Genomic DNA, 27,351 nt, shown 5'->3' with positions numbered 1-27,351 from the left:
TTTCATGATGTCTTAAAAATAAAAACAAAGAATTAACTTCATTACTGATTAAATTAATCAAATAAAAAACTAAAACTAAAATAAATCTATTACAGTCGTTTAATAAATATTTCCTAAGAAATACATATAATGAAAGAGACCGTCTTAAAATTTATTCAGAGACATTCATTTAACCATATGTCATAGGCTGATTTAAGAAATTCACTCATGGAAAACATTATGATGGTAACTCAAGTATGTAACAAGAAAAACATTTTGAAGAATGTACAATTATACTAACATGAATAAGTAACACATTGTGCGTTGTTAACAATCGTAATTGTTACTATGAGGTCTAATGGCACAGTACAATGCAGGGGTCAGAACTAAAAAGAAATGTTTATCTGAATAAAAATGTGAGTCTCTTAGGATGATTGATGAACTTTCTAGGGTACCAGTGGAGGAGTCCCTTTGGGTCCTCTGAATGCACTTTAGGCAGCACTGCTATTAAGCTTGTGCAGCAGTCTCCTTCTGTTTTGCCTTCTGTTCCCGGTTATACCTGTGTTGAATGAAACAGCTTATGTATTGAAAATCCACCACAATCAGTGTCCAACTTAAAGTAACTTTTCTTCCATTTTAAATTATACAATATATTGTGAGATCCAGTCTGCTTTATCAATACTATTGGAGTCGTTTTAACATTTAGAAAAACAAGCCACAAGTTCACTGCAGGTATAATATCAGTGAACAAAAAATTATTGTTTGCACAATATTATACAAATAAACAGCAGTCAAAGATCTTCTTTTGTGTTCAACAGCATTAAGAATTTCATACAGGCTTAAAATTATGACAGAAATTTCATTTTTGGGTGCACTATCCCTTTAAGTGATAGTTTCACTTTTAATTATATGGTATTGCATAAACGTCATAGCTAAGGTTTCTGTGTTGTTTAGATTTCTCCCTGCTGATTTGTTGAGCTGTCAACTGGTCCAAAAATGTGTGTTATAAGGAATAAGTGAGAACACTAAAGCTACTGTAAATGACTTTATATCAGAAGTGATGCAAAACATGATATTGAGGGGGTCTGTTTAAAAACTGACCAAATCTCTAACATCCCCCGCCCGTTTACCTTTGCCCAGGTAGTCCAGATAAATACTTGATTTATTTACAGATGTACTTCTTAGATTATATTTCCTCACATACAGTACACATTCACTGTAAACAAATACTCACTGCCATATTCTGTACAGCTGGGAGCCTCCTGCCCCTCCAACAAAGAAGTTTACAGCAAAGAGATTCCAGTTCTTGGGAATAATAACCAGGGAATACCTGGACCAAATGAGACCTGAAAAGCAAAAAGGGTTGGATGGATATTTGGTGCATTTTTTGTAGGGCTGCCTAACAATTAGTCATGACTAATCGTATGCAGAATAAAAGTTTATGTTACATAATATGTGGGTGTACTGTGTAAAACAATTATGTATATATAAATACACACACATACATGTATAATTTTAAGAAAATATATAATAAATATTTATATATAATATCAATTTTATATAAATATAAACATGTGTTATGTAAATGTGTCTTAAAGGATTACTCCACTTTCTTAAAAAAGAAATCACAATAATTTACTCACCCCATGTCATCCAAAATGTTGATGTCTTTCTTTGTTCAGTCGAGAAGAAATTAAGTTTTTTGAGGAAAACATTCCAGGATTTTTCTCATTTTATAGACTTTATTGGACCGCAACAGTTTCAACGTAGCTTCAAAGGGCTCTAAACTATACCAACCGAGGCATAAGGGTCTTATCTAGCAAAACGATAGTCATTTTCGACAAGACAAATTCAAAATATGCACTTTTAAACCACAACTTTTCGCCTTGCACTAGCTATGTGATGTGCCAGCACAACCTCACGCATTGCGTAAGCACATCAAAAGGTCATGCATGACGTATGCAAAACTACCGCCCCAGTGTTTACAAGTTAGGAGAAAGAGGACCGTTCCGACGTTGTTGTATGTGTCAGTTTATTGTTTAAAATGGTCCGGAAATGTGCGTTTCACATATGTGACGCGTGACCTTTCGTCGTGTCTACGCAAATACATAAGGTCACGCTGGTGCGAAAATGAGAAGTTGTGGTTTAAAAGTGCTTATTTTGTATTTTTCATATAAAATAATGACTATAGTTTTGCTAGGTAAGACCCTTATGCCTTGTTTGGTATCATTTAAAGAGTCATTTGAATATGCGTCAAAACTGCAGTTTTAAACTGCATTGAAACTGTAAACTGTTGGGGTCCAATAAAGTCTATTTAATTGAGAAAAATCCTGGAATGTTTTCCTCAAAAAACGTAATTTATTCTCGACTAAACAAAAAAATCAACAGTCTGGATGACGTGGGGGTGAGTAAATTATCGGGATTTTATCCTTTATGAAAGTGGAGTTATCCTTTAAATATAAACATGCATGTGTGTGTGCATCCATACACACATATTATACACATTACACCAACATATATTATGCAAACATAAACTTTTCTTCTGCAAACGATTAGTTGCGACTAATCGTTAGGCAGCTCTACATTTTTGTATGGATTTGTATAGACTCAACATTTGTTCAGAACAGTCTAAAAGTTTCTTCTTTTTCACAGACAACTACAAGCAATGTTACATGTCTCCCTATGACAATTTTATACCTGTGGCTGTCAGTACGGCAGACTGGGAGGTACTTAGTTTGTCGGCTGGACGTGTCAGATCTGCTAAACCAGCTATGACCAGACCCTGTGTGAAATCAGAAATACATCTCAAACAATCTAAAAAACTAATATAACCTGTGAAGAGTTAAATGTGTTGTTAGTCTTACCCATTTAAACATTGGTGCCCAAAAGAAAACAGTCTTTGGACCTAAAGAGGAGGAAATCAATACAGATGAACTGTTGCAATTGCTTATTTGTGTAAATGTGACTGTTATCACAACTTGGACTTTGTTGGTAAAGTTGGTGCAATGGATAAATATAAAAACTTGCTGTAGAGTTATTTATATAGATTACATTATAAAATTTGTAATACTTCATATGCAGTTTAAATCTTTGTTTCTCACATGCTGATCAGCAGAGTCTGACTGGAATGTTATTTGAGCTCTATATATTTTGCCACGAATAAACGTCCTTTAAAAAAAGGAAACTACACACCCTGACTTTCAAAAGAGCTCACCTAGGGTAAGTAGTCCTACAGGTTATTCAGCAAGAAAAATGAAGATTAAGATTTGGTCTTTAAAGACACACATGGAAAGAATTTGCCTGTGTATACACTGATAACATTATGCAACACTTGCAAGCAGCAAACCTTCAGATTGCTAGAAGACAAAATAAATAGCAGCAAAAGCTATACGAGGAATCAATTCAAATTCAAACACTTTCCTAAGATGATAAACATATTTTTTTGCAGACTTAAACTCTAAAACTGTTCTACACTATTCTATCTTAAATGAGTCTATGGCAAAAGTATCTTTTCTAACTTTGTTATTACCTGCATGGGTGAGCCTTTCTTAACACCTAATAAGATCGAAACGTCTGCTCAGGTAGCAGTTTCTATGGATGCACTTGACACAGTTCTGTGTACAGAAAGCTAACACTTTTAAAGAGGTTAAATGGATAAGTGTTTTAACAAATAAGGTGTCGGGGTAACGGCATTTGTGTTACCTGCAGGATGGTTATAAATAGGTCTCAGCTTAGCCGGCAGCATATGCTCAATCCTGTTGAGGATTCTGTGGTAAGAAGCTCTCAGTCCCACCATAGCCATGATGACTGCTAAACAAGCTAAATGCTATCACAGAATACGCGAAAGTAGGGCTAGAACGTGCAAAGCACCCTACTGCTATTGATCTGTGACGTTCCTAAAAGCCAAGAACTCGTAATTGACAAAACAAGACCTTTGGACCTGCATCAAGCAACAAATCTGTGTTACTGTCCTACTATCGACCTTGCTAATGCTGTTGTTCGCTGGCTATGTTGTCTTGGCAAGTGTCAGACGGGACGTACTAGCAAAGCGCAGGCGCTGCAAGGACAATTGCGTCATGACGCATGAACTTCTGCGGTATTGGATTGGTTGAGGCTGTTACGCCTTTTACGTGATTGGGTAAAATGCATTAATTTCCAAATTCTGAATGTTGTGACTTGTATGGAACGGTAAGGTGCGGCTTCTTGTCTTTAAAAGCTGGATGTGGAGGTTAACAGTGTATTTGATTACCGAGAAGAAACTTTGTATTTTAAAGTCCATTAAAGCAAAGAACTTATATTGACAAGAAGTGAAAGTCAATAGAACGTTCCATTGCAACACCAGCGCTCAGCAGCAGCCCTACGAATCCGCCATTTTGGAATGAGCGACTCGGGAGTCAACTAGAAGTGATGGCAATATCAGCTATTTTGTACATTAAAATATCAAATTCAAACTGAATGAAGATAACACAGAATAACATAAAATCAGACCAGCGATCATTAATCCCTTTAACAGCTTTTTTTCAGATATTTAGACAAGTCTTCCACTTTTATATAGGCTAACTTTACATACATACACACCGACATAAACTCATCCACACATAATATTTTGGCTCCATATACATACACACACATATACATCAGAATTGCTCGAAATGCATCATGTTCGATAAGATTATCCTGTTTGTAGCGGGATCCAGGGGATTAATATGTACAAAATATATTTAATACCTAGTGGAGTTGGTAACCAATAATAATAGGAAATGTGTAAAGTAGCATAAATTAGAATGACATAATAAAGCAAGAAAAAAACTACCTCAATGTGTATCTATTTAATGATTGGATTCCACATCTGATTACAACAACAGAACACATACATACAAGACAATACAGCGTTTCGTGTAGGTGTAGCAAGTGAACAAAATTTTAATTTAAGAAATGTACTATTGAGCTTCTGATTTGGCTGTGAGATTCGCTGAGAATGAATTGGCTGTGAGAATTTTCATTCCAAAATGGCGGCCGCGCTACTGAAGCGCCACCTAGTGGCTGTTGCCAAAAACGAATCAGAGCTTCGCTCGATTGAAATCGATATTAAAATGCATTGAAAATCAGTGCAGCGTCCATGCTATGGAGGACCGATTACGCAAAAATAACGATAAATACATGAATATATATACATGAATATATGAATAAATAAATAAATAAATACATGTACAAAGAAATATATAAAAAACATAAATAAATAAATAATTAAATACAAAAAACAAGTATAAAAGCAACCATAAATGAGTATTGTTACTTTTATTTCTTTTTTTTTGTATTATAATATTTTCACACATTTATTTTGTTTGTTTTATATATTTCTTTGTACACGTATTTATTTATTTATAATTTTTGCACAAACAAAACATACATTGCGTCCGAAACGTTTTTGTTCTCACCCATGGTGAGCATTGGACCATTCACAATCTTTTGTAAATACAAAAAAAAAAGATCAAAATGCATTTTACCGACTACGTGCTTTTTATTTAGTAGAAATTAGCAACATTATTACTCTTCGCGTACAAGAATCTCAGAACAAACATAAATACGAGGACGTGAGTGCGGTGTTGTGGATTCTGCGTAACTACTGCGCACACTTGACTCTATCGAGAGCGAACTGCTCATTACCGTCAACACACTGCGCGTCTGTCTGTTCATTGGCTTTGGACTCGAGATGAATTTGACGTACCAGAGCAGAAGCTAAAGCGAAACAAACAACAAGCGCATATTTTTACTACACCTCAAAGCAATCATGCTTAAAGTGTCGGAAACGGATGGTTGCATGCCATGGACTGATATTTATTTAAAAACTCATTGATTCACCAGCTGTCGATTAACTTAAAGGACTACCAGGCACTGTGCGGTGAAATTATAATCAAACGCAACGGACGGAAGACAAACGCACGAAAAGCGCCCGCTCGCCGTTTTCCATCCATGCATGTATCAACATTAGTGGTTTAAACACCATGTCTTGCTCTGGCAACCTCGTTTGGGATGTGAGAAAGCGCACCATCGGATGTACGGATCCGTACTCCTTGAGAACAAATTATTTAGGTAAGAAACTGCGACCAGTATAATTTGTTAAATCAGCTGACTGTGTTTACGAAGACTTTGTAGGTGACACCAGTAATCTGAGCTAAGATAAAGAATAGAGGTACTGGTTAAAGATCATCTGACCTGTTACTTAAATGTTGTTCTGTTTTCATAGTCACGTAATGGTTAAAGACTGAAACCTGAGTGTGATGTTGATTTATGTGTACTTTTAACCTTTTTTGGACTGTTTTCATTTAAAACTTTTTAAGTATTTTAATTAGGTATCATCAAACATAGTAATGATAAAGATTCTATATACCTATATGTAGAAAATAAATTATATGATTTTTCTAGGATCAAAAACTACATATTTTGGAGTTATATTATAAGTTATAATCCAGAAGTAATATTACCAACAATATGATTTTAAGAAGCAAACAATATTATTTCAAGAAGCAATAGATATTAATAAAAAATCATTATACCAAGACAACAAGAAAGGGGTATATCAAATAATAACAGATTGAATGGAAAAATCATGTCAAAAATAATTTCCCAATTATTTATGTAAAGGTGCAAAATATTGTGCAACAAGCAGGTGTTTTTTAAATGAACTACATCACACTCTTTCAAGGTTCTTGTGTAGACAAACACTTTAAGCTGTTCTTGATGGATGATCTGTATTTTTGTTCGGAAAAATGCATGTCAATGTCAAATACAAAATAAGATTATTCATACAGAATATATATTATTTATTTGAAGTCATTTTAACTTAAATTGCACCTAGGAGCTTTAATTTTTACCCACACTGCATTTGTGGCCCTGCTCTGTTTCCCTTTACATCATTACACTTAGATATTTTTAGACTAGCCAGTCATGCCAGTCAGTCACCCTCCGTGCAATATGATTTAGTTTATTTCTTCTCTGTGGTAAAAGAGATTAATTAAATGTATCGTGGCGTTCTGTGTTTCAGTAGGGTTTAGTCTGAATCTCACAGTCAGATAGTGAAGTGATGACAGCACATGATTTACAGTGAGCCATTTTTAGCTCGGCTCTTAATGTTGTAAAGGCTACAGAACTAACGGTTAGGAACCGAAAGGCAAATAAAAATACCACATTTATGCATTTGATAACAATAATAGCAGTTTTCATGGTTTCTGGAACGTAACCCACATTTCTGCAAATGTTAATCTTATTTTTCAGCCAAGCCTATGAGCTTTAGCTTGGTCGGAAATGCTGAGATGTTGAGTGAGTTATTTAAGTGAATTTTGTCTCTCATTGGCAGTGTGTGGAGGTTCTACTAGCAGTGTCAGCCCAGACTACCGCTCTTCTTTAAACTCGTACCATTGCAAATGGTTGACCTATGTTTGGCACTTGCTATTTGTAGCTCCCTATTACTCAGGCTGAAAACATAGGCAGGGGAACATTTCTTTTACCAACCGTAAGAAGATCATTTCTCCTTGCTGTCGGAAATAGAAAATTTAATGTGTTTATAATTAGTTAATTCATAATGCATAAAACATACATTACATGCACTAAAATTTTCATAGTGGACTAAACAAGAAGTGATAGATTTAACATAAAAATCTGGTATTGGTATTGACTTTGTAATGGTGTAGTAATGTATTGCTTTTTCATTATTAAATAAATCTTATGCATTAAACGGACAACCACACATAACATCAACAAACATAATCAGGGTGGTTAACATTACTCCACGACAGCGTGACAGCTTGTTTGCTGTGAGTCAGCTAATACAGGGGGTAATTTAATAGTGTTGTGGCATTTTTCCAAAGCAATAGACATCCCTGGCCATTAACAATCATTTTAGTCACATAATGCAGATTTATAGATACTTCAGCTCATATTTTCTTTGACTTCAGTGTGTCATTTCTCGATATTACAACCATGTTTACTGCAACGTCATAACTTGATATGACAGACATACTGTGGGTAAGGTAACATTAAAATAAGTTCCCTAAAATGTAAACATTGGTGGTGGTTGAGAAGACTTTCCCTTTAAATATGTAAAGTGCTTTGACTGGTGCAGAAAAGTGCTATATACAGGGTTCCCACGGGTCCTTGAAATCCTGGAAAGTTTGTGAATCTGGGGAAAAAATTCAAGGCCCTGCAAAGTTTTTGAAAATATACATACATAGATACAGGTCATTGAAAGGGCTTGAATCTATTTTATGCATGTTTTCTGGAAAAAATCCATATTATTCCTTGTGTAGTCTAGGATAATTTCATAAAAATTCTAGACTTTTTAAGCACACATGCTAAACTGTTCACTTTAAATGCTTATATCTTCTGTATGCTAATTTTGATTCATACCAAAATGCTTTTTTACATAGTTGTGTTTGACACATGAAAACGTCTCGGGTTACGTATGTAACTGTTGTTCCCTGAGAAGGGAACGAGACGCTGCGTCTCCCTTGCCATACTTTCTGCGGCCCTGTAACGCCGTCTTTGGCAATATTTCAGATAGCGAAATACTTCCTGGCTCCCGCGTCACTCTGTCTTTGTCGTTAAGCCTCCCATTGGTTGAATTTGATATACACATTCAGACGCACTTACCCCTGGAAGCGTCCCCAAAGTTTCACCGCAGTGACGCAGCACGAGTTCCCTCAAAAGGGAACTGTAACAATGTATCTTGAAAGGTAACCTTGCTCTCACTTGAAATGAGTCCCCACATTTAGTCCTTGAGGTTATAGGACCTGGAAAGTCCTTGAAAGGTCCTTGAATTTGAAGTTAACTAAGGTGTGGGAACCCTGAATAAAAATTTTGAATTAATTAAACACATAGCTGGGAATTTAAGCCTATATAGGTCAGATGTGTTCCTAAAACTGAATGTCATTAAAAATGAGTTTGATTTTTAATATAATGAGGAATTCCATGTAATTGTATTTACAAAAGGCTTTTAACCATACTGATATCTCAGATATTTGGTGGCTTAAATACCAGTGCAAGGTCTCCGTTTAAGTTTTTACTTTTTTTTTCCAAATATTTTCCATAGTTGGGTAAGTGCAGCTTTCATCCATAACGGAGAAATGTAACATTGTTTCTTCCTCATAAATGTACACATGAGAATTAAAATAAATTTTAGGGCATTTTAATTCACAGAATTCCTACAAAGTATTTTGTCTCCCAAAAACGTGTCCTTTTTTTGTCACATCAATAACATGTATATTTTCCTTACCTAAAATTGAGGAAAATATAAACAGATGGTTGAGTATGTTGGTAATGTTCTCTGAAAAATTTTAATTGACTGAATGTCACCTCCATAACTCTGGAGTTGCTCAGATGTTACTCTAATAAATATTATATTTCTTTCTATTTCTCTAGGGAGAAGAGAGTTTGTGCAAAAACTGAAGCTTGAAGCCGTACTCAGTGTGCACGATGGATGTGTAAGTCACTAAGAAAATCAATTTTGACGTGTTTTTTAGACCAATTTCTTCTCTAGCTAATTTAGTCTTTATGACAATGTGTCTGTCTGTCTGGGTTATTTTGTCTCTGTGGAATGGCTGTGCTGTTTTTTGTGAGTGTCGTGTGTCTTTTTCTACCCACTTATCACTGGCTCCTGCTCTTTATCTGTCAGTGATTTTAAACTCCAAAGCTGATAGGCACCAGGCTGCCACTGGGGACTTTTTATTTTGTGTGCTGCCATTGCTCCTTTACTGCTGGGACATCCAACAAAGCCATTCTTTATTTACTGGCAGGCACTGCGAACAACAAACACCCCGCTTGCTTCAGTATAACATTTATCATGCACAAATAATACAGTTTTTATTCATTTGCACTAGTTTAAAAACCATCGGGTTTGGGCAGCCCCCTCACTATGAATTTTTCTTACCGGTAGTTGAAAATCCAGCTCAGCGTCTGCTGTATGCTAAACATCAAATGTGTTTTGATTTCCTGTTGTGACAGTACAAAAATAGTGTCACACAATATTTTTATCAGTGCAAAGCATATTTATTCTCTATTTTTATACAAAACTTTGGATCTGTATTTTTATTGCTTTAAAATCATTAGGACACACCAATTTATCCTGTTCATCTAAAAATATGTGTTGTTTTATTATCAAATGGTTTTCGTTTTTCATTGACGTCAGCTGATAAAACCAAGACAAAGAAAACCCGCTGTACGTTTTTCTGCAAGGAGAGATGTGTGTCTTTTATCACCTCACCTGGGGTAACGTTTCGGGTTCCGGTGTGACATACGTAGTTGACTCGTTAAGATCCGACTCTCTGTATTATTCACCGGTGACATGGTTCAAGGTGCATTCATTACTTGTTAGTTTAGCCCGCGATGCATTATACTGCATCTAACACCCTGTAATTTCATTGCTCCACTATAAAAAGCAGAGCTTAATAGAAAATAACAGAAGCGGTGGATGAAGGATAAGTGATAAATAGTAAAGCAGGGGTCAAAGGAATTTGACCCTGTGTGATGAGGCTTGTGCTGCTGTTGAAAGAGGACGAAATGAGTGTATCAGCGTTGGGTTAATGAAATATTGATCGATGGCTTTTAAAGGCGAAGGCGCATGTACTACCTCACCTCAAACACACATACACCATCTCACCTTTAAAATACATTTCGCATTGTATAAAACTGTGTTGTTAATGAAAAACATGAATTAAAATGAATAAAATAACATAAAACTGGATTCTGTTTTGTAACCTGGTGCAGATGATGATGTAATGATAAAATGGTTGACAAACATTTTTAAGGGGACATATCATGAAAATCTGACTTTTCCATGTTTAAGTGCTATATTTGGGTCCCCAGTGCTTCTGTCAACCTAGAAAATTGGAAAAAGATGGTTAGTTTTGGTAAACCATTCTCTGCAAGCATGTGAAAAAAATAGGTCATTGAAATTTGGCTCCTGTTGTGATGTCAGAAGGGGATAATACCACCCCTTAATCTGCACTATCCAACCACGGCACTGCCATTTAGTGCAGAGATCAGCTAATTTGCATTTTAAAGGACACTGAACATTTTTGCTCATATACAAAGTGGTAATTTTTTTAACATGTTATAATAAATTATCTATATGGCATTTTGAGCTAGGGGACACCCAAAGATATTTTTTGCGTCTTGTGAAATGTCCCCTTAATTTTTCAAGGTAGATTTACATGGAAAACACAGAAAACAGGAAAGTTATTAAATATCCATAATAGAAAACAAGCAATTATTGCAATTTAAATAGTATTCATAAAAAGATTATAAACTACTTCAACGGTTTATTTCATTTACAGAGACTATAGGACTTTTTAATCTATTAATATATGGTATTGGTTGTTTTTTAACAGGTTAACACCATATCCTGGAATGACACAGGGGAGTACATCTTATCAGGTTCTGATGATACTAACTTGGTTATCACAAATCCTTACAACAGAAAGGTGGGTTAAATACAAAAAAACTACACAAAGGTTGAAGTAAAACTGCACTGCACACCTACACCTGCTTTTGTACTGTATTGCATGCTAATGTAGGCTGTTTTTGTAAAACATGAGGTTATTTGAATCATTGGAATAGGACGAGTGCACTGAAATACTTACAAAGGACAGAATAAGTGATGGTTGCGAATGCATCTTTATCAAAAACCATCGCATTCAGGCTTTTATTCAGGATTTTTATTATAGCACAGCACTGAATGCATTATGATGTAATGAAATTTGACTCTGCTGGATTACCTCTGTTATAGTAACAGTGATTAAAATATGTCCATTTACATTTACATTTTTAGGTTAAATAAGGCTGTCATCAACGTTAACATTATGACGCTGATCAACCATTAAACCAAAACTATTAATCAGTAGGCATTTTGGTCTATTTCATATAGGATTTATTTATTTTCCTTTAGGTCAAGGCGACTATCCGCTCAGGACACCGGGCCAACATCTTCAGTGCGAAATTCATGCCCCAGACAAACGATCACCAGATAATTTCCTGCTCAGGAGACGGCATCATTTTCTACACACACACAGAAAAAAGCCAGGAAATCAACAGACAGTGCCAGTTCACCTGCCACTATGGCACTGCTTATGAGGTACAGGGGTTATTTCAATAGTGAGATTGGTCAAAGACTAAAGAGAAACCAGAGTAGTAGTGGCTGTGCTCCACGGCGTTTGTTTTGAAACTGAAAGGTGAGGAGACGGAGTTCAACATCTGACATATTTTCCTTTTGTTTGTATTATCTGTAGATAATGACTGTGCCAAATGATCCCTATACCTTCTTGTCCTGTGGAGAAGATGGTACAGTGAGATGGTTTGACCTACGCATGAAGACCAGCTGCACGAAAGAGGACTGTAAAGATGTACGTGTGTAAAAAAGAGAGTTTGTTTGCAGGTTTGGCTGTATTTCTGATACTTTCTTCTTTAAGTTAGATCACGTGTTAGTTTGCAAGCAAAATACATCTTGGGTTCTCTATAATAATTCCTTATGAACTTCTGTTACTTACGTTTCTTCACTCATGTGCCGTCTCTCATTTACATCATTATTTCATAGGGAGGTCAGCATGTCTCTTCCTGATAATGCTGTAGGGAGAGGATGCTGTATCAGCTGATCAGATTCTCCTCCCACAGCCATCAGTCACACCATATATATGTATTCTTAGATATGTCATTCGACCGCTCCACATATGTAAACGTCTCCGACTGTTCGCCATTTTGGAATGGTCCAATTGCAGACCGCACTCGCTGTTTTCCAGAAAACCACGACATTGCTCAGCCTCTGGTTTGTAAACCCTTCGGAGATTTATATTTCTGAATATATTTATATTTTAGAAAAAATGGCTTAACTTTTCACAGATGAGAACGTGTTGTTTTTGTACATGTGTTAACTTAAAGGCGGAGTCCACGATGTTTGAAAGCCAATGTTGATATTTGAAATCACCTAAACAAACACGCCCCTACCCCAATAGATTCTGGATCTTCGGTTGATAGACCCGCCCCACACATACGCAACCCGGCAAGGATGTCGGTTAGTAGACACGCTCCTTACTGCTGATTGGCTATAAGTGTGTTTTGGTAGTCGGCCCGTCTCCTTTTCCAAAGCGTTTTTCAAAAATCGTGGACTCCGCCTTTAATATTACAGGTCTCTTGAGTGTTCACAGAGCGCCGTGGCAGGGGTGCCAGATTCTCAGAACAAAGCCAGCCCAATGGGCAATTAAATTTAGCCCAATCATGACCATAGTCCAAATACTAACACTTATTTTCATAAAAAATAACCTTAAATATTGACAGCCAATCAATAAAATCCTACAACATTTAACCCACATGAAAAGCAATCTGTGTCACTAGTTTTAAAGTGTAACGTACTGATGCCAGAACTGCACCACAGAAACATTCTTGACAATGAGAAAGCAGCATCCACCCTCGATTTCTTAACTCGGCATAATATGTGTGCTGATGAAGATATTTGCCCAAGGGCATGATTACTTTTTTTTTAAGTTTGGAAAAGAAAATACACAGCTTCAAAGTGCTTTCTGTATCTTGCTGATGTTTGTTTTTTGGATGTCTTTAGAGGGTAGATGAGGCATTATGCATATGACTTCTAAGCACACTTGCACTGTGCTAAAGCAATAGTTCACCAAAATATGAAAATTCTGTTATATGACTTTGTTTCTGTAGTTAACCACAAACAAATACTTTTACAATAAAATGCATTTTATTTAAGCATACCGAAGCTCCAAAAAGTCCAAAGAGTTAATGAGCCTTCTGAAATAAGTTAAACGATTAAAGGCGGGGTGCATGATCTCTGAAAGCCAATGTTGATCACCTAAACAAACACGCCCTTACCCCAATAGAATCTGGACCTTCTTTTGATAGACCCGCCCCACACATACACAACCCAGGCGAAGATGTGGGTTAGTAGACACGCCCCTTACTGCTGATTGGCTACAAGTGTGTTTTGGTACTCTGCCCCACTCCCTGTGATTTTCAAAAATCATGCACCCAGCCTTTAATGTTTTGAACTAGTTTGGGGGGGGGGTAGATTTGAATATGGCAGTACATCAATAATGTGTAATCTCATTGTTTTTCGCGTAATTAATGATGAAACACACATATAACTACTAGACATCCAAGAACCAATGAGGTTCAATGTTATCAACATGCCGGCATATTTTAACTTACCGCTCCAAACTTTATGTATCTATGGATGAGCCACACATAGATCAGTAAATAAGCTGTTAATGGTGTGTAAATTATAAATTGTAAATTTTTGGGTGAACTTTTCTTCAAGACATGATGCGTCTAGTTTGGAGTCAAGTCATTATTTAAACATTTGGAAAAAACTTTAAAGGTGGAATAAGTAGAATTTTTACCACTAGATGGCGCCAAAACACAATAACATCAAATTACGTTGTTTAATGACGCCCTGAAGCAGCGTGGAATTATGGGATTTGTAGTCTTTAACTCAACCACTGATACCTTAACATGTTTTTTTTTTAAGTCAGTTCATAAAACAAATAATGGTATTAGTCCCATAAAACAAATAATGGTATTAGTCCCATAAAACAAATAATGGTATTATTTGTTTTTAATAATGGTCTCGCGAACGAGAAATCACGTTGATGGATAAGGTAATCAAGTCTTATAAATGTTGCATTTGATGAGATCGTTTATTTAATTATGTACGTTTTTATGTGATGTTCAAAATGAAATTGTTAGTCATAGATGTTACAGTATTAGTCCAAATTCGATGGTTAACACAGCACAGAATTACGTTTTCAACTTGCAATCTACAATGATTTTTCACATTATATATTGACAGTACAAATCTTATTGTGAAGTGTCTTAAAATGACCATTTATATTGCTGTACAATACCTCTTGATGTGCATATCGTCCGCGGGAAGAAGCGCTGATTACAGTCTACACATTAATGTTGTGATCAATATAATAGCATACGTCTTTTGAAGGGTTACGAATCAAAACAACTCACCCATCGCGTAAAACACAAGCAAGATCAGCATCTCTGTCTAGTTTAATGTTGTTGCGAAGCTCTATCCATCCAAATAATGCAACACCAAATTGATCCTCATTCTTTCTCTCGTTTTGTTCCAAACTCTTCTTGGGTCGTTTGGTTGACCCGTACGCTTACGGGAGCTGTCTTTGCTGACACAACCAGCGGCAGACGGTAAAGAGTAATCCATAAGTCCATGAGCAAGCGCGTAGCCCGACAGGCGCTAACGCATAGTTCCGCATTTGTCCACGACACTGGCTTCGTCCGAAAACTTAAGGCAGTGACTTGTTGCCTCGCTGCCTCATGAGGAAATGACTTCGAAGAAGGCCGCTCAGAGAAAGGCTTTTGGACACACTTCAAAGGCAGCATGTTTGAAATATAAACAGAGAGCGCCTTTTTGATAGCTAATCACATATTTGTAAACCACAATACTAATTTCTTGCTAGAAATGCAATTAAAATGTGTAAAAAGTGAAAATATACCTTTATTTACACTAAATTTGTGCTCCAGTCGCTTCCTTAGCCGCCATTTTATTTTTTCGAACTCAACCACTGTTGTCATGTGGTTTTTACGTCAGTAAAGGCGGTGACAAAGGGTCACACGGATATTAACGTCATTGACAGGAGACTGCACTGCCCCGTGTCAATGTTTTGAATGGCAATTTCTCACGATTTACAAGTAGTTGAAAACATTACAGATATTGATAGTAATCAGCTGGACAAAATATATAACACTGGCCTAGTGTTTTTTGGACATTTTACTGCAAATATCTTACAAATTGCACCTTTAATTGTTGTTTCTTCTATTTACCTAGTATTTAAATCACCACCGTTTGATCAAAGATTTTCTGATAACCTCTCTCTCTCTCTCTCTCTCTCTCTCTCCTTTGCTGTCTCTCTGCCGTTCAAAATCAGGACATTTTGATTAATTGCCGGAGAGCCGCTACCTCAATATCCATTTGCCCCTTGGTCCCCTACTATCTTGCTGTAGGCTGTTCAGACAGCTCTGTAAGGATCTACGACAGACGAATGCTTGGAACAAGAGCTACGGGTGAGAAATTAACTATGTTTTTTTTCTATGTTTTTTTTTTTTAGAAACATGTAGGAGCAAATACATGTTCCCATGTTCCAAAATGAACCCTTACCTAGGGCAAAAGGGGATTAAAATCTAGCTTTGGCGAATAAATAAATTCCACTTGGTTGACAGGTTTTTAAAGGAACTGGCACATAGGTTTAAGTCACTACAAAGACAATCACGTAGAAAGACTTGATTATAGATCTGACTGTTTAGTGGCAGGTAAAGTTTCACAAAGAGAACTTTATCTTGTAGATAAGTTACACAATGACCTATACTTCTTGTCAGCACCAAAATAAACCCTATCACCCTGTTGTCTGAAAAGAAATATTTAAGACCGACTTGACTGAGTCCTACAAAGGATCTTTCTGTTTTACTAGGTAACTACATGGGCAGGGGGACGACAGGCATGTGTGTGCGTTTCGTCCCTGCTCACCTGTCCACCAAATCCTGCCGGGTCACCTCTCTGTGTTACAGTGAAGATGGACAGGAAGTGCTGGTCAGTTACTCTTCCGACTACATCTACCTGTTTGATCCCAAAGATGACCAGGCCAGGGAGCTCAAGGGCCCTTCTGAGGAGCGGAGGGAGGAGCTAAGGCAGGTGTCCAAGGATGGTATTTGGCTTGCGTGAAATCTGTTTACGAAAAGGAGTCGCACCCTAAAGAATGTTGCTTGGGGCACGGATTTTTTATTTTTTGGGTGACCAATGAGATTAAATGTTTGGTTGATTTTGGTTTTAGAATAAAGATTTTTGAGTCCATTTTCTGATGGACACTAGAGTCTAAAATGGCTAAATGATAAACTGCTTTTGTGTGGATCTAATCTAGCGTCTTCTCAATCTAAACCATAGATCAATAGACTCTGGCTGTGTTGTGTTGGAATTGTAGGGGGTGAAAAGTGCTGGGTCACCGCTCCGGTCCCTTCAGCTGTCGCACAGTGTGATTAGCTGTGTCTGGATCTCCGGCAATCACATTCCTTTCCAAATAGAGCCTCATACGCACATAGAGCTCCGCTGCCGAGACAGAAATAGGCACGGCACAATAACTGCCAATGAGACTGAAGGGTCCCCTGCTGATATGTAAAATGGATTTTGCATTTCAATGTAAATGTAACATTCTCCTCTGATTGGTCACCTGTGTTACTGTAGATGCATGAACTAAATCCATGCAATCTGAGTACCACTGTGTTATATCACAGTGTGTCTTCTCCAACTTCGTAATCAGTAAAGAATAACTCAGTTTATCCCTCCACCAAACATAGAGATAAGCTGCAGTAGTTGTTATATTTTTAGATAAATATTTTTGAGCATGGTGTCTTTAATATTCTTTGTGTGGTCTAATGTGGTTACATTGGAGTTTATGCTCGTCTTGTTAATCCTCACCGCACCCAGAATAGATTGTCCTGATTGAACCGGAGCTTGTAAAAGTGTGAGAATGTGGCGTGTGGAAGGGTGACCCCAATAGGGCATCCCATCAGCTCACTTTATATCGGGGGTCTTTACGATTTTAAAGCCGTGTACCCACTGGATAGAGAGACAGAGGGAAGCCCTGTTACATATCACAGATAAATTATTGCATATTAATAGTTATATAAGCCTGCCTTATTCTTATCATAGTGTGTATAGTACTGTATTGATGTATTTATATACTTTGTGATACTTATGTTGCATGACTCTTTTTTTTTACATTCACACGGGGTGTAAGCGGTAATGCTTCTCATTTACTTTTATTGGGTGACATCATGTGTTGCAGAACTGAATTGTGGAATCCGTCAACGTGGCGTCACTTCCGTTGCTCACGGCAGAAGTTGAACATTTCTCAACTTTTCAAGCGCCAACGCATGCATCAGCCAATCGTTAACACTTTCGCCCCGTGTAAATGTATCGTAATGGTTTGTAAGCATCATATATAATAAAATCGGAAATGTTTTACTAAGCAGTACAGATATGATATCAGGAGTAGGGATGCACCGATACAAAATCAATCTGCCGATACCTATATTTTAGTAATTACAATGACATAATTACTTACAATGATAGATACAGATAGTTTTGTTTTTTAGTAGTGATGCACCGATGCATCGGCCGCCGATATTTATCGGCCGATTTTTGATGAATTTGAAACCATCGGCATATCGGCAAAAGCACGAGAAAGGCCGATACCGATTATTTATTAATTAACCGCATAAAGTCAATGAATTGCATGTTCAATTAAAATGATTTAATGTTTGGGTGTGCACTAGGGCTGTTCCGAATACCATTTTTTGAGCTTCAAAGCTCTAGTAGAAATCAAATCAAATATTCAAAGCTTCGGAAGGAGGGGCTGAACATATTTTTCTCTTTAATAAAGGCAGGAATCTGTGTGCGTATGTAGCGGCGTGCCTGTCACGGGTGCTGCGAGATCAGCATTAGTGAAACAAAACACGAGCAAAACTTTTAATAAGGTAACGTTAGCCTAACATTTTTCTAACAAACAAACACTCCCGTATAAGAAATTAGAAGCATAGTAATTACTGATAACGTAAAGGGTAACTTAGCCCATTTAAATAAAACAACGTAAATAAATGAACGAATGAATGAAGTTCAACAAACTGCAATTAAACGGTAGCATACTTTTAAAATCAAGTTTATTTACTAACACTTACACCATCCAATATGTTTTTCATCAGTAGAACAATAAAGAAGATATTTTGCAGAAACCCCAGTGCTCCGTCATGCAAGCCAACCGATCCGCCACTTTAAACATGTATATCTAACATGTATATCTAATACAAAAGTAATCCCGCATAACTCCGTGTGACATATTGATGTCTTGTGAAGCAAATCAATCAGTTTTTTCAAAAAACTGAACGTTATTTACAACACTATTCGTGTGAATGCCAAAGCAGGAAGCCCGCTTTGAGGCGATCTCTTTCTGATCTCTTCTACTGGTGGCGTTTGATGGTTGTTGGCTATGGATGTTGGTCTCTCTGCGCCACCTATAGAGCTGGAGCGTGAAGCGCACTTCCTGCTTGGCAAAAGCTCTGCATTAACGCTGTAAAATATATATATATTCGAATCTCAAAACTGAAAATCTAATGTCAACCAACGGAACGAATATTCGAACATTCTGGTCCAGCCCTAGTGTGCACTATACTTAAGCACAGACAGAAAACCTTTGTTAAGCTGGCTCAAATGTCTTGGACAATAAAAGAAACAGACTGCACTTTAGTGGGGCAAGAAGTCCAACTTTTTTGAAGTAGCAATATTTATACTCTGTTTAAAGCAATAGCACTGGCATTATTTATGTTTATTAAAGAAATCCATTATATGTAAAAAAAAATGAGTTAATGTTGTTAATAAAAGAAATACTGAATAGCAAAAACCACCTATGAAGGTTGTCATGTTGTCTTATTATATTTGTTTTAGCTTAATTTGTGCCTCTTATTATGTTGGTCAGTTGAATGTTAATTAGATACAATCCATGTTCAGTAAAAATAATTTGATGCAGAAATAAACTAGCTAATAGACCAACTGTATAGTGTTGTATAGTGTTTAATATCGGTATCGGCATCGGTATCGGCCAGAAGTTGTCTGCTTAAATCGGTATCGGTATCGGCCCAAAAAAATCCTATCGGTGCATCCCTAATTTAGTCCTTGGTTCATAGATTTATGTAGTGAAATCCTAAAAGTACGGAGTGTACAAACTGAAATGTTGTTGTGATTGTCACCAAACAAATAAAACGATTGCTTTTTTCTGCCAATACCAATTATAGGCAGATACAGTGTTTCCCACCGGATTTTGAGAGACTGTGGCGGTGATGACGTCACCCGCTATTTAGCATAAATGTGACGTCATCACGTGTTTGCGTTTCATCGAGTGTTGGCACCTGAAATATGTTTCACTACTACTTTTTGATCCGTCACATTATATTGCATTTTAACACAACTGACTGCTATTTTTATATATTATCTGTTCTGTTGTCAGACATAAAACGAGTAGACTTTAAAGTAGTGACTAAACACGACCCAGTAACACGTGTTTAATCCACCCAGTTTCTTTAACTGCTGCTAAAATCCTGATTTATAAACGCGACATCGTCTGACAAAATCACCATACATTTACATTGAGAAAGCTCTCACATCAAGAAAACGTGTTTGTGTGTGTGGGAATGCTAACCTTTCGTTAAGTCATGAAAAACTAGATCAGTCGTCTTTTTTGTCAATAACATCCGTGACTAATGACGTTTACGCGAAAAAGAAAGTATGCGGAGGAACGGACATTAAAGCACCGCCACCTTTTCAGTGTCATGTGAGAGAGATACGCGCACTGCTGTAGCGTTGCATGCAACGTGAGATGAATTAACATGAATTAAGCGGTTTTAAACAGTTAAATATACATGTAAATGGGAATCATGAAAAATCTATTCGTGGCGGCCAGTTTTATTCCGTGGCGGTGCGCCACGAGTAAATAATGTATGGGAAACACTGCGATATATCGGTGCATACCTAATCAGGAGTAGAAGCCAGGTGTTGTTTTTTGAGTGTTTGGGATAGTGATTGACAGCACGTTGATGTGTGTTCCCACAGCTAAGGCAGCCCCCTGTGAAACGCTTGCGTCTGAGGGGAGACTGGTCAGACACAGGACCTCGAGCTCGGCCTGAGAGCGAAAGGGAACGTGACGGTAAGATGAACATTCGCCACACGTTAAATGAGGACGCATGTCTCGTCTCAAACATTAAACACACAGCAGCAAAAATAGGTGGAACATACACGAGGACTCATACAACCTGAATAGATTTGCAGATTCTTGTGCTTGTCAGGAATCCCATATCATTGGATTTGATTTATTTATGCTATTTTGAATATTTTAACAAGCCCCTTCTTATCTTTTTTTAATGTTGTTTTGATAAGTTTTAGGATTTTTATGTTTCGCTGCCAGAGAAGTCTTGTTTCAATCCTTGTTAGGGATGGGAAGTAACTGGTCGGCTATCTTTGAATTACCACGACTATATGTAGACCCACTTTAACAACAACTATCTCCTTTATAAACAGCACTGTTGTCTCCACTGACATTCCCCATTTTTGATGATCAGTCCCTTGGCATTAGTCTCCAGTATCCAGTATTAAAGGTAAACACCACTGTTTTTCAATATTTTACTATGTTCTTACCTCAACTTAGATGAATGAATACATGCCTATCTTTTTCCAATGGGTGCACTTTTAATCTTTGTACAGCGCTTCTTGAATATGTTGGCATTTAGCCTAGCCCCATTCATTCCTATGGCTCCTAAAAAAGTTTTATTTTGTGCCACCATACTTACTCGTGTAACTACTCATGTAACAGTCTTTAAATAGAGAAAACATGGAAGTGTTGGGTGGCTTCTAAATTCATCCCTGTTTGGATCCATAGGAATGAATGGGGCTTGGCTAGATGCTAACACATTCACAACGCGCTGTACAAAGATTAAAAGTGCACGCATTGATACATAGGTATGTATTAATTTTAAGTTGAGGTAAGAACATAGTAAAATATTGAAAAACGGTGGTGTTTTCCTTTAAGTTTTTAATCTCTCACAGTACTTGATTATGAGCCTTAACAAGCTTAAGTCCGTCCAAAGGGGTCTTGTTAACGTTTCATGGGTTTGCTATTACTTTATCCAAGTGTTTTGCAGCAAGCCCCCCTGAAGTGAGCAGCAGCTCTGAGTGCTTTTAATTCCTGCGGGGTGGAAGGATTTAAAGTTTAAATCTGGTGTGATATTGTTGTTTTTGCAGGAGAGCAGAGTCCGAATGTGTCGCTCATGCAGAGAATGTCAGACATGCTGTCGCGCTGGTTCGAGGAGGCCAGCGAGGCCCAAACCAGCAGAACGCGCCCGCAAACCCGACCCAGAGGTATTTTAGGGTTATTTTAAAATTAGTTTATACATTTTCACAGCAGTTTTAAGATTAAGGTCGAATGATTTGTCCAGAGTTACAACAGCCCGACCAGCTGGGGCATCTGCGACGCCAGAGACGCGCACTCAGGCTCAGGAACCCACTGAGGTGTCGTCTGAAGGAGCCACGGAGGTGACGACAGCCACATCTGCTGCTCCCACATCCATCTTGTCGTCCTCCTCCTCAGGCTCCTCATCCACTTTGACTGCTCCACCGCCCTCCAGTTCCTCCTCCATGGAGAGTGCAGCATCCTCCTCTCTTCTTTCCTCCCCAGACACAGAGCAAAGGAGTCAAGACGAGGTTACGCCCACTCCCTCGGCCACACCTACTCCTTCAGCCACACCCACACCCTCTAGAGAGGCAGCTTTATCTGGTAAGGATGGCACGTGTCAATGTACGATTGTATTTTTGTATTTTTGCCTTATTTATATCCTTGACAAATGTCATCACACCAAAAAAATTCCCATTTTTAAACCTCTTTAAAAGTGCTCTTTTATGGGGTGGTTTTCCTGACAGGGATTATCTTAAAGATACACTGCACTTTTTTTCGAAAATATGCTAATTTTCCAGCTCCCCTAGAGTTAAACAATTGATTTTTTCAGTTTTGGAATCCATTCAGCTGATCTCTGGGTCTGGCGCTACCACTTTTAGCATAGCTTAGCACAATCCATTGAATCTGATTAGACCATTAGCATCTAAAAAATAACCAAAGAGTTTGGATATTATTCCTATTTAAAACTTGAATCTTCTGTAGTTACATGGTGTACTAAGACCGACAGAAAATTCAAAGTTGTGATTTTCTAGGCAGATATGGCTAGGATCTATTCTCTCATTTTGCCGTAATAATCAAGTACTTTGCTGTCGTAACATGGCTGCAGGAGGCGTAGTGATATTACGTAGTGCCTGAAAATAGTCCCCTTGGTTACTTTCAATAGCAGGGGACTATTTTCAGGCGCTGCGTAATATCAAGTTTTAAATAGGAAAAATATTGAAACTCTGGTTATTTTTAGCGTGATGCTAATGGTCTAATCAGATTCAATGAATTATGCTAACCTATGCTAAAAGTGGTACTGCCAGACCCGGAGATCAGCTGAATGGATTCCAAAACGGTAAATCAAATGTTAAACTCTAGGGGAGCTGGAAAATGAGCATATTTTAAAACAAAGTGGAGTGTCCCTTTAAGCCAGGACTAGGCCTTAGTTTAATTAGGAAATATAACTAGTTTTAACAAAAATGCCTTATTTAAAACATTATTTGTGTGCATTTTGAGGCAAAACTAAGGGCGCTGATATATTTAAAGATATGTCAGTGTTGGTTGTTTTCATTTTTTAGTCTAAGACTAGTCTAATCCCTGTAGGGAAACCGCCCCATAAGAGTTTTAAGGCAGTATTTTAGAGTGCAGTTTAGTGTGCACTCGCCTAAAGAGCGTGTGTGTATGTGTGAAGTTATTGCAGTGGGGTTATAACGCGATGTTTCTTTATCGTGGAGGGTGATGAAACCCAACAGTCGTGGCTTCAGTCTTTAATTTGCGCTCTTACCCATCATGCCTCCTTATCTATAATTTCCCTCAATAAAATTCCTCCTTACAAGCTGCTCTCTTTCTCTCCCTCTCTCTCGCTCTTTAACCGACCCTGTCAGAATATGGTCCTCACAGGTTGCCGGTAAGTTTAGTGTGTAGACGTTTGCAGAGGCTGCTTCACTTATCCGACCCCCCTGGACAGGGCCGGCGCTCGGTACCCACTCTACCCGTGTCATCCGGCCTAGAGAGCTCAGCCCAACAGGCTGCTGCTGCCGCTGACGACACTGCACCCCCAGGTTACCATCTTTACCAGGCTGCATCCCTGCTCTCCTTTAACCTCCTGATCCCTCTTTTGACCGATTTGGTGTGATGCTAAACCTCTTGCTGTGGCGTGTGATATTCCTGCCCTCGGCCACTCTAACCACTTATGCTACTGATTAAATTTCCATTCTACTTTTATCAACCATAGAGATCTGTTTCAAAGCATAGTAGACATGCTTTCAGCGTGAAGTCTGTTTTTAAAGAGCAGGTCGAAAAATTGTGCTGCCCGTTGCTTATTTTGGTGCTGAAATCTAAGGCAGCTTCCACAAGGCAGGACTTATGGAAGAACCAGTCCCAGAATGCATTGCAACAAGCTTGTATTTTTGTGGTTAGATGTTGGTTTAGCGATACTTTAACCATGAATTGGAGTCAACTGTGAGATATTAAATTAACACAGGTGTGATGTAACTGAATTGAGCAGTGTTTTATTGTTTGACAGGCTGGTTTATTAAAGCATCAATGTAACATGTAAACTGTCCATCACCCTCAGCCCAAGTTCTGGAACGCTGTGATGTCCCATTGTATTGATTGTTTATTCTGCTTGAGGGTAAATACTGAATTTTTCGGAGCAACGTTTGTGGCATTTTTCGGTTCTTTTACCCTTGCCTGCGCTGTAGCGTGCTTCCTATGGATTTACATCTGCATGTCAACTTTTGTTCTGGCTTTGCTGTTATAGCAGTTGTTCAGTACGTCTTATTTTTGTTTCAGATTCTCCTTCATCTGTGGTAAACAAACAGCTCGGATCCATGACTCTGGATGAGGAGCAGGGTGCGTCTTCTTTCTTCTTATGCCTTCTTTAATTCCACCTTTTCTTGCACCTTCTTGTTTTTGCACCGGAACAGCTCTTGCCCAAAATCTTCTTAGGAAGGTTTACTTTCTGTAGTGAACTGGAAAAAGATACTTAAGCTTGCTGTTTAACATTGTCTGTCAATGAACGTTATTATTTTACATCTTCTTCTTTGGCGCTTCAGTTCATATAAAGCTCATCTTTGAAAATAAATTTGGGATAAAAACCCTGCTATGCTTTGCATTTTTTAATGCTTCCTTAAAACCAAAGGAGCTTATATGGAAGATATTTCCTTTTCACTCCATGTCAGTTGACCTTTGGTTGACTGGTGCTTGCACATTTTACTTTTCAGGACAAGATGTCCAAAGAAAGCTGCATTGCATCAATACATTTCTTGCATTGGACTAAATCCCTTTGCTTTGAGTTACTTGCAACTGTTGCTGTAATCTGATTGCTTAAAGCATGAGGTCTGTGTGTGTTGCCACATCTAGTTTTTATGTGTTCTCGAAAACAATTTCAGTACTCAAGCTTCTTATTATTAACCTGTTTACTGACTCTCACATATCTCTTTCTCTTTTATCTAGGAGGACCAGAGGAGACCGAAAATGTGATCAGTGATCAAAGTGCAGGTCTCAGTGAAACTTCCCCAGAGACTACAGAAGCTGTGCCGTCCACCTCACCACCTTTACTTGGCACCAGCCCTGGCACCAGCAGTGGGAGTGGCAACGCTCCTCAAGGGCCTGGTCGAACAGGAACGGCAGAACCGGTCCTCAGTCTGCATTATAGCACTGAGGGCACCACCACCAGCACCATTAAACTGGACTTCACAGATGAGTGGTGAGCCCTGAATCAACCTTGACTATCAGCATGCAAATCACTCTCAAATCCTGAAATCCACCGTCTGGTTCAAACATGTATGATAAAGCTTTATCTAAGCATTTCTGTTTTTTGCACAAAATCCACAAAATCAGAGTATGAGCTGATAAAAAATACTGTCAAAAATGTTTAAAGTACTTTTTTAATCAATTAGTTTTCATTTGAGATAATGCATTTAAAAATAATAAGAACCTAATTCAAAATAAAGCTTTTACTTGCTCTTTTATTAAAGGGGCCATGGCATGAAAATCTGACTTTTTCCATGTGTAAGTGCTATGATTGGGTCCCCAGTGCTTCAATCAACCTAGAAAATGTGAAAAAGATCAACCCAGTAACTGAGTTTTGGTAAACCATTCTCTACAAGCACATGAAAAAATAGGTCGTTGAAATTCGTCTCTCCTTATGATGTCATAAGGAGCTCTTATTATAATAATACCACCCCTTAATCTGCACTATACAACCACATCACTCCCATTTAGTGCAGAGAAAAGCACAATTGAGTTTTAATTGCAACAAACCACCATCATTGTGATTAGTGTTTGAATTTCATCAGCTCATTTGCATTTTAAAGGACACACCCAAAACTGCACATTTTTGCACACACCTACAAAGTGGCAATTTTAAAATGCTATAATAAATTATTGATATGGTATTTTGAGCTAAAACTTCACATATGTGCTCTGGGGACACCAAAGATTTATTTGACATCTTAAAAAAGTCTTGTGCCATGCCCCCTTTAAATTAATAGTAAATTCTCACCATAATGCCATCCCGGATGTATATACATGTACTTCAGTTAAACACAAACAAAGATTTTGATTTAAAACACTTTATTGGCTTATACAGTACAAGCCTCAACATGTTCCAAATAGCACAAAATAACAAAAATCCAACTTAAAGGATTAGCTAATTTTGTTTAAAAAATCCAGATAATTTACTCACCCTCATGTCATCCAAAATTTTGATGTCTTTCTATTATTCAAGCTCTAAGCGGAAGAATGTACACGTGTGAGGGTTTGGAAAAATAGGTCCACAAGTTAACAACGAATGCTAAAACAGCTGTTGGAAAGCGTCTTTTGCAGCGATTTTTGTGTGAGCATACCAGTGAACACCCCTGACCACTCAGTGAGTTTCACGTCTTTGTAAACGAAAGTTTAATGCATTTTAGGAAGGATTGTTCCAGTGCACCATTAAACCCATTGTAGAGGTGGGAGGTGAAACACAAACACCCTAAAATTCTCGGGGCAGCCGCATATGTCGAAATTTCAGTCAAAACCGTTCTATTTCAACATAAACAATCTGAAAACAGGACTTTAAGTGTAAAATACCGAACTGGTCCTTTAATTGAGGTGGAACAAAAACTTTAATGAGAAGAGGAGGTATAGGTGGTATAGGGGGTAGTGGGTATAAAAGTTAACAATGGATACGTTTGTGACATGGAATAGAAAGAAACTGGAGATTCGGCACCAGCAGAGAAAACCAAGACAGACAGTTGACCTAATCAACCCAAAAGAAAGTATGATGACTTTTGTCAGATACAAAATGCAAACACTGTTGCATTATTATCTTTATCCTCGACCTCGGGTGCAGTAATATTGACGGAAGTTTGAGCAAGTGGGGGAGTAAAGAGGAGTGATGATGCTACTGCGCACCGAGGTATATATGCAATATAGTTCTCATTTTTTATCTTATTTTTTATATAAAATTGCCATGTTTTATTTTTTGCTACCATACTTACTCGTGTAACTACTCATGTAACAGTCTTTAAATAGGGAAAACATGGAAGTGTTTGGTGGCTTCTAAATTCATCCCTGTTTGGATTCTAAGGAATTAATGGGG

At 37.7% G+C, this 27,351-nt stretch overlaps 2 protein-coding genes across 8 annotated transcripts in view; one reads left to right on the top strand and one right to left on the bottom strand.

Annotated features, from left to right (window-relative positions):
- Nucleotides 1-81: 81 nt before the first annotated feature.
- Nucleotides 82-4,019, bottom strand: mpc2b (mitochondrial pyruvate carrier 2b). The gene is made up of 5 exons (XM_055215220.2): nucleotides 3,682-4,019; nucleotides 2,844-2,884; nucleotides 2,677-2,761; nucleotides 1,214-1,325; nucleotides 82-538 (listed from the first exon to the last, which is right to left on the bottom strand). The coding sequence occupies exons 1-5, from the start codon at nucleotides 3,779-3,781 to the stop codon at nucleotides 487-489; spliced, it is 390 nt and encodes a 129-aa protein (XP_055071195.1). The 5' UTR covers nucleotides 3,782-4,019; the 3' UTR covers nucleotides 82-486.
- A 1,642-nt stretch (nucleotides 4,020-5,661) lies between these two features.
- dcaf6 (ddb1 and cul4 associated factor 6) overlaps nucleotides 5,662-27,351 on the top strand; it is a 32,291-nt gene continuing 10,601 nt past the window's right edge. For 5 of the 7 annotated variants that reach the window (XM_073855273.1, XM_073855276.1, XM_073855274.1 and 2 more), the window contains exons 1-13: nucleotides 5,662-6,072; nucleotides 9,397-9,458; nucleotides 11,364-11,456; nucleotides 11,921-12,106; nucleotides 12,261-12,374; nucleotides 15,939-16,074; nucleotides 16,479-16,699; nucleotides 20,675-20,759; nucleotides 21,851-21,967; nucleotides 22,047-22,382; nucleotides 23,648-23,824; nucleotides 24,558-24,617; nucleotides 25,221-25,473. In XM_073855273.1, the coding sequence (XP_073711374.1) occupies nucleotides 5,985-6,072; nucleotides 9,397-9,458; nucleotides 11,364-11,456; nucleotides 11,921-12,106; nucleotides 12,261-12,374; nucleotides 15,939-16,074; nucleotides 16,479-16,699; nucleotides 20,675-20,759; nucleotides 21,851-21,967; nucleotides 22,047-22,382; nucleotides 23,648-23,824; nucleotides 24,558-24,617; nucleotides 25,221-25,473 (1,928 nt within the window). In that variant the 5' untranslated portion in view covers nucleotides 5,662-5,984. The remainder of the gene's footprint in view (nucleotides 6,073-9,396; nucleotides 9,459-11,363; nucleotides 11,457-11,920; nucleotides 12,107-12,260; nucleotides 12,375-15,938; nucleotides 16,075-16,478; nucleotides 16,700-20,674; nucleotides 20,760-21,850; nucleotides 21,968-22,046; nucleotides 22,383-23,647; nucleotides 23,825-24,557; nucleotides 24,618-25,220; nucleotides 25,474-27,351) is intronic. The other 2 variants (XM_073855277.1, XM_073855278.1) reach the window with 2 other exon arrangements.

Source organism: Misgurnus anguillicaudatus, chromosome 17 (assembly GCF_027580225.2).
Source record: "Misgurnus anguillicaudatus chromosome 17, ASM2758022v2, whole genome shotgun sequence".
Lineage (NCBI taxonomy): Eukaryota > Metazoa > Chordata > Actinopteri > Cypriniformes > Cobitidae > Misgurnus > Misgurnus anguillicaudatus.
The sequence above is the reverse complement of the archived record's forward strand: the minus strand, read 5'-3'. Positions and strand labels throughout refer to the sequence as shown.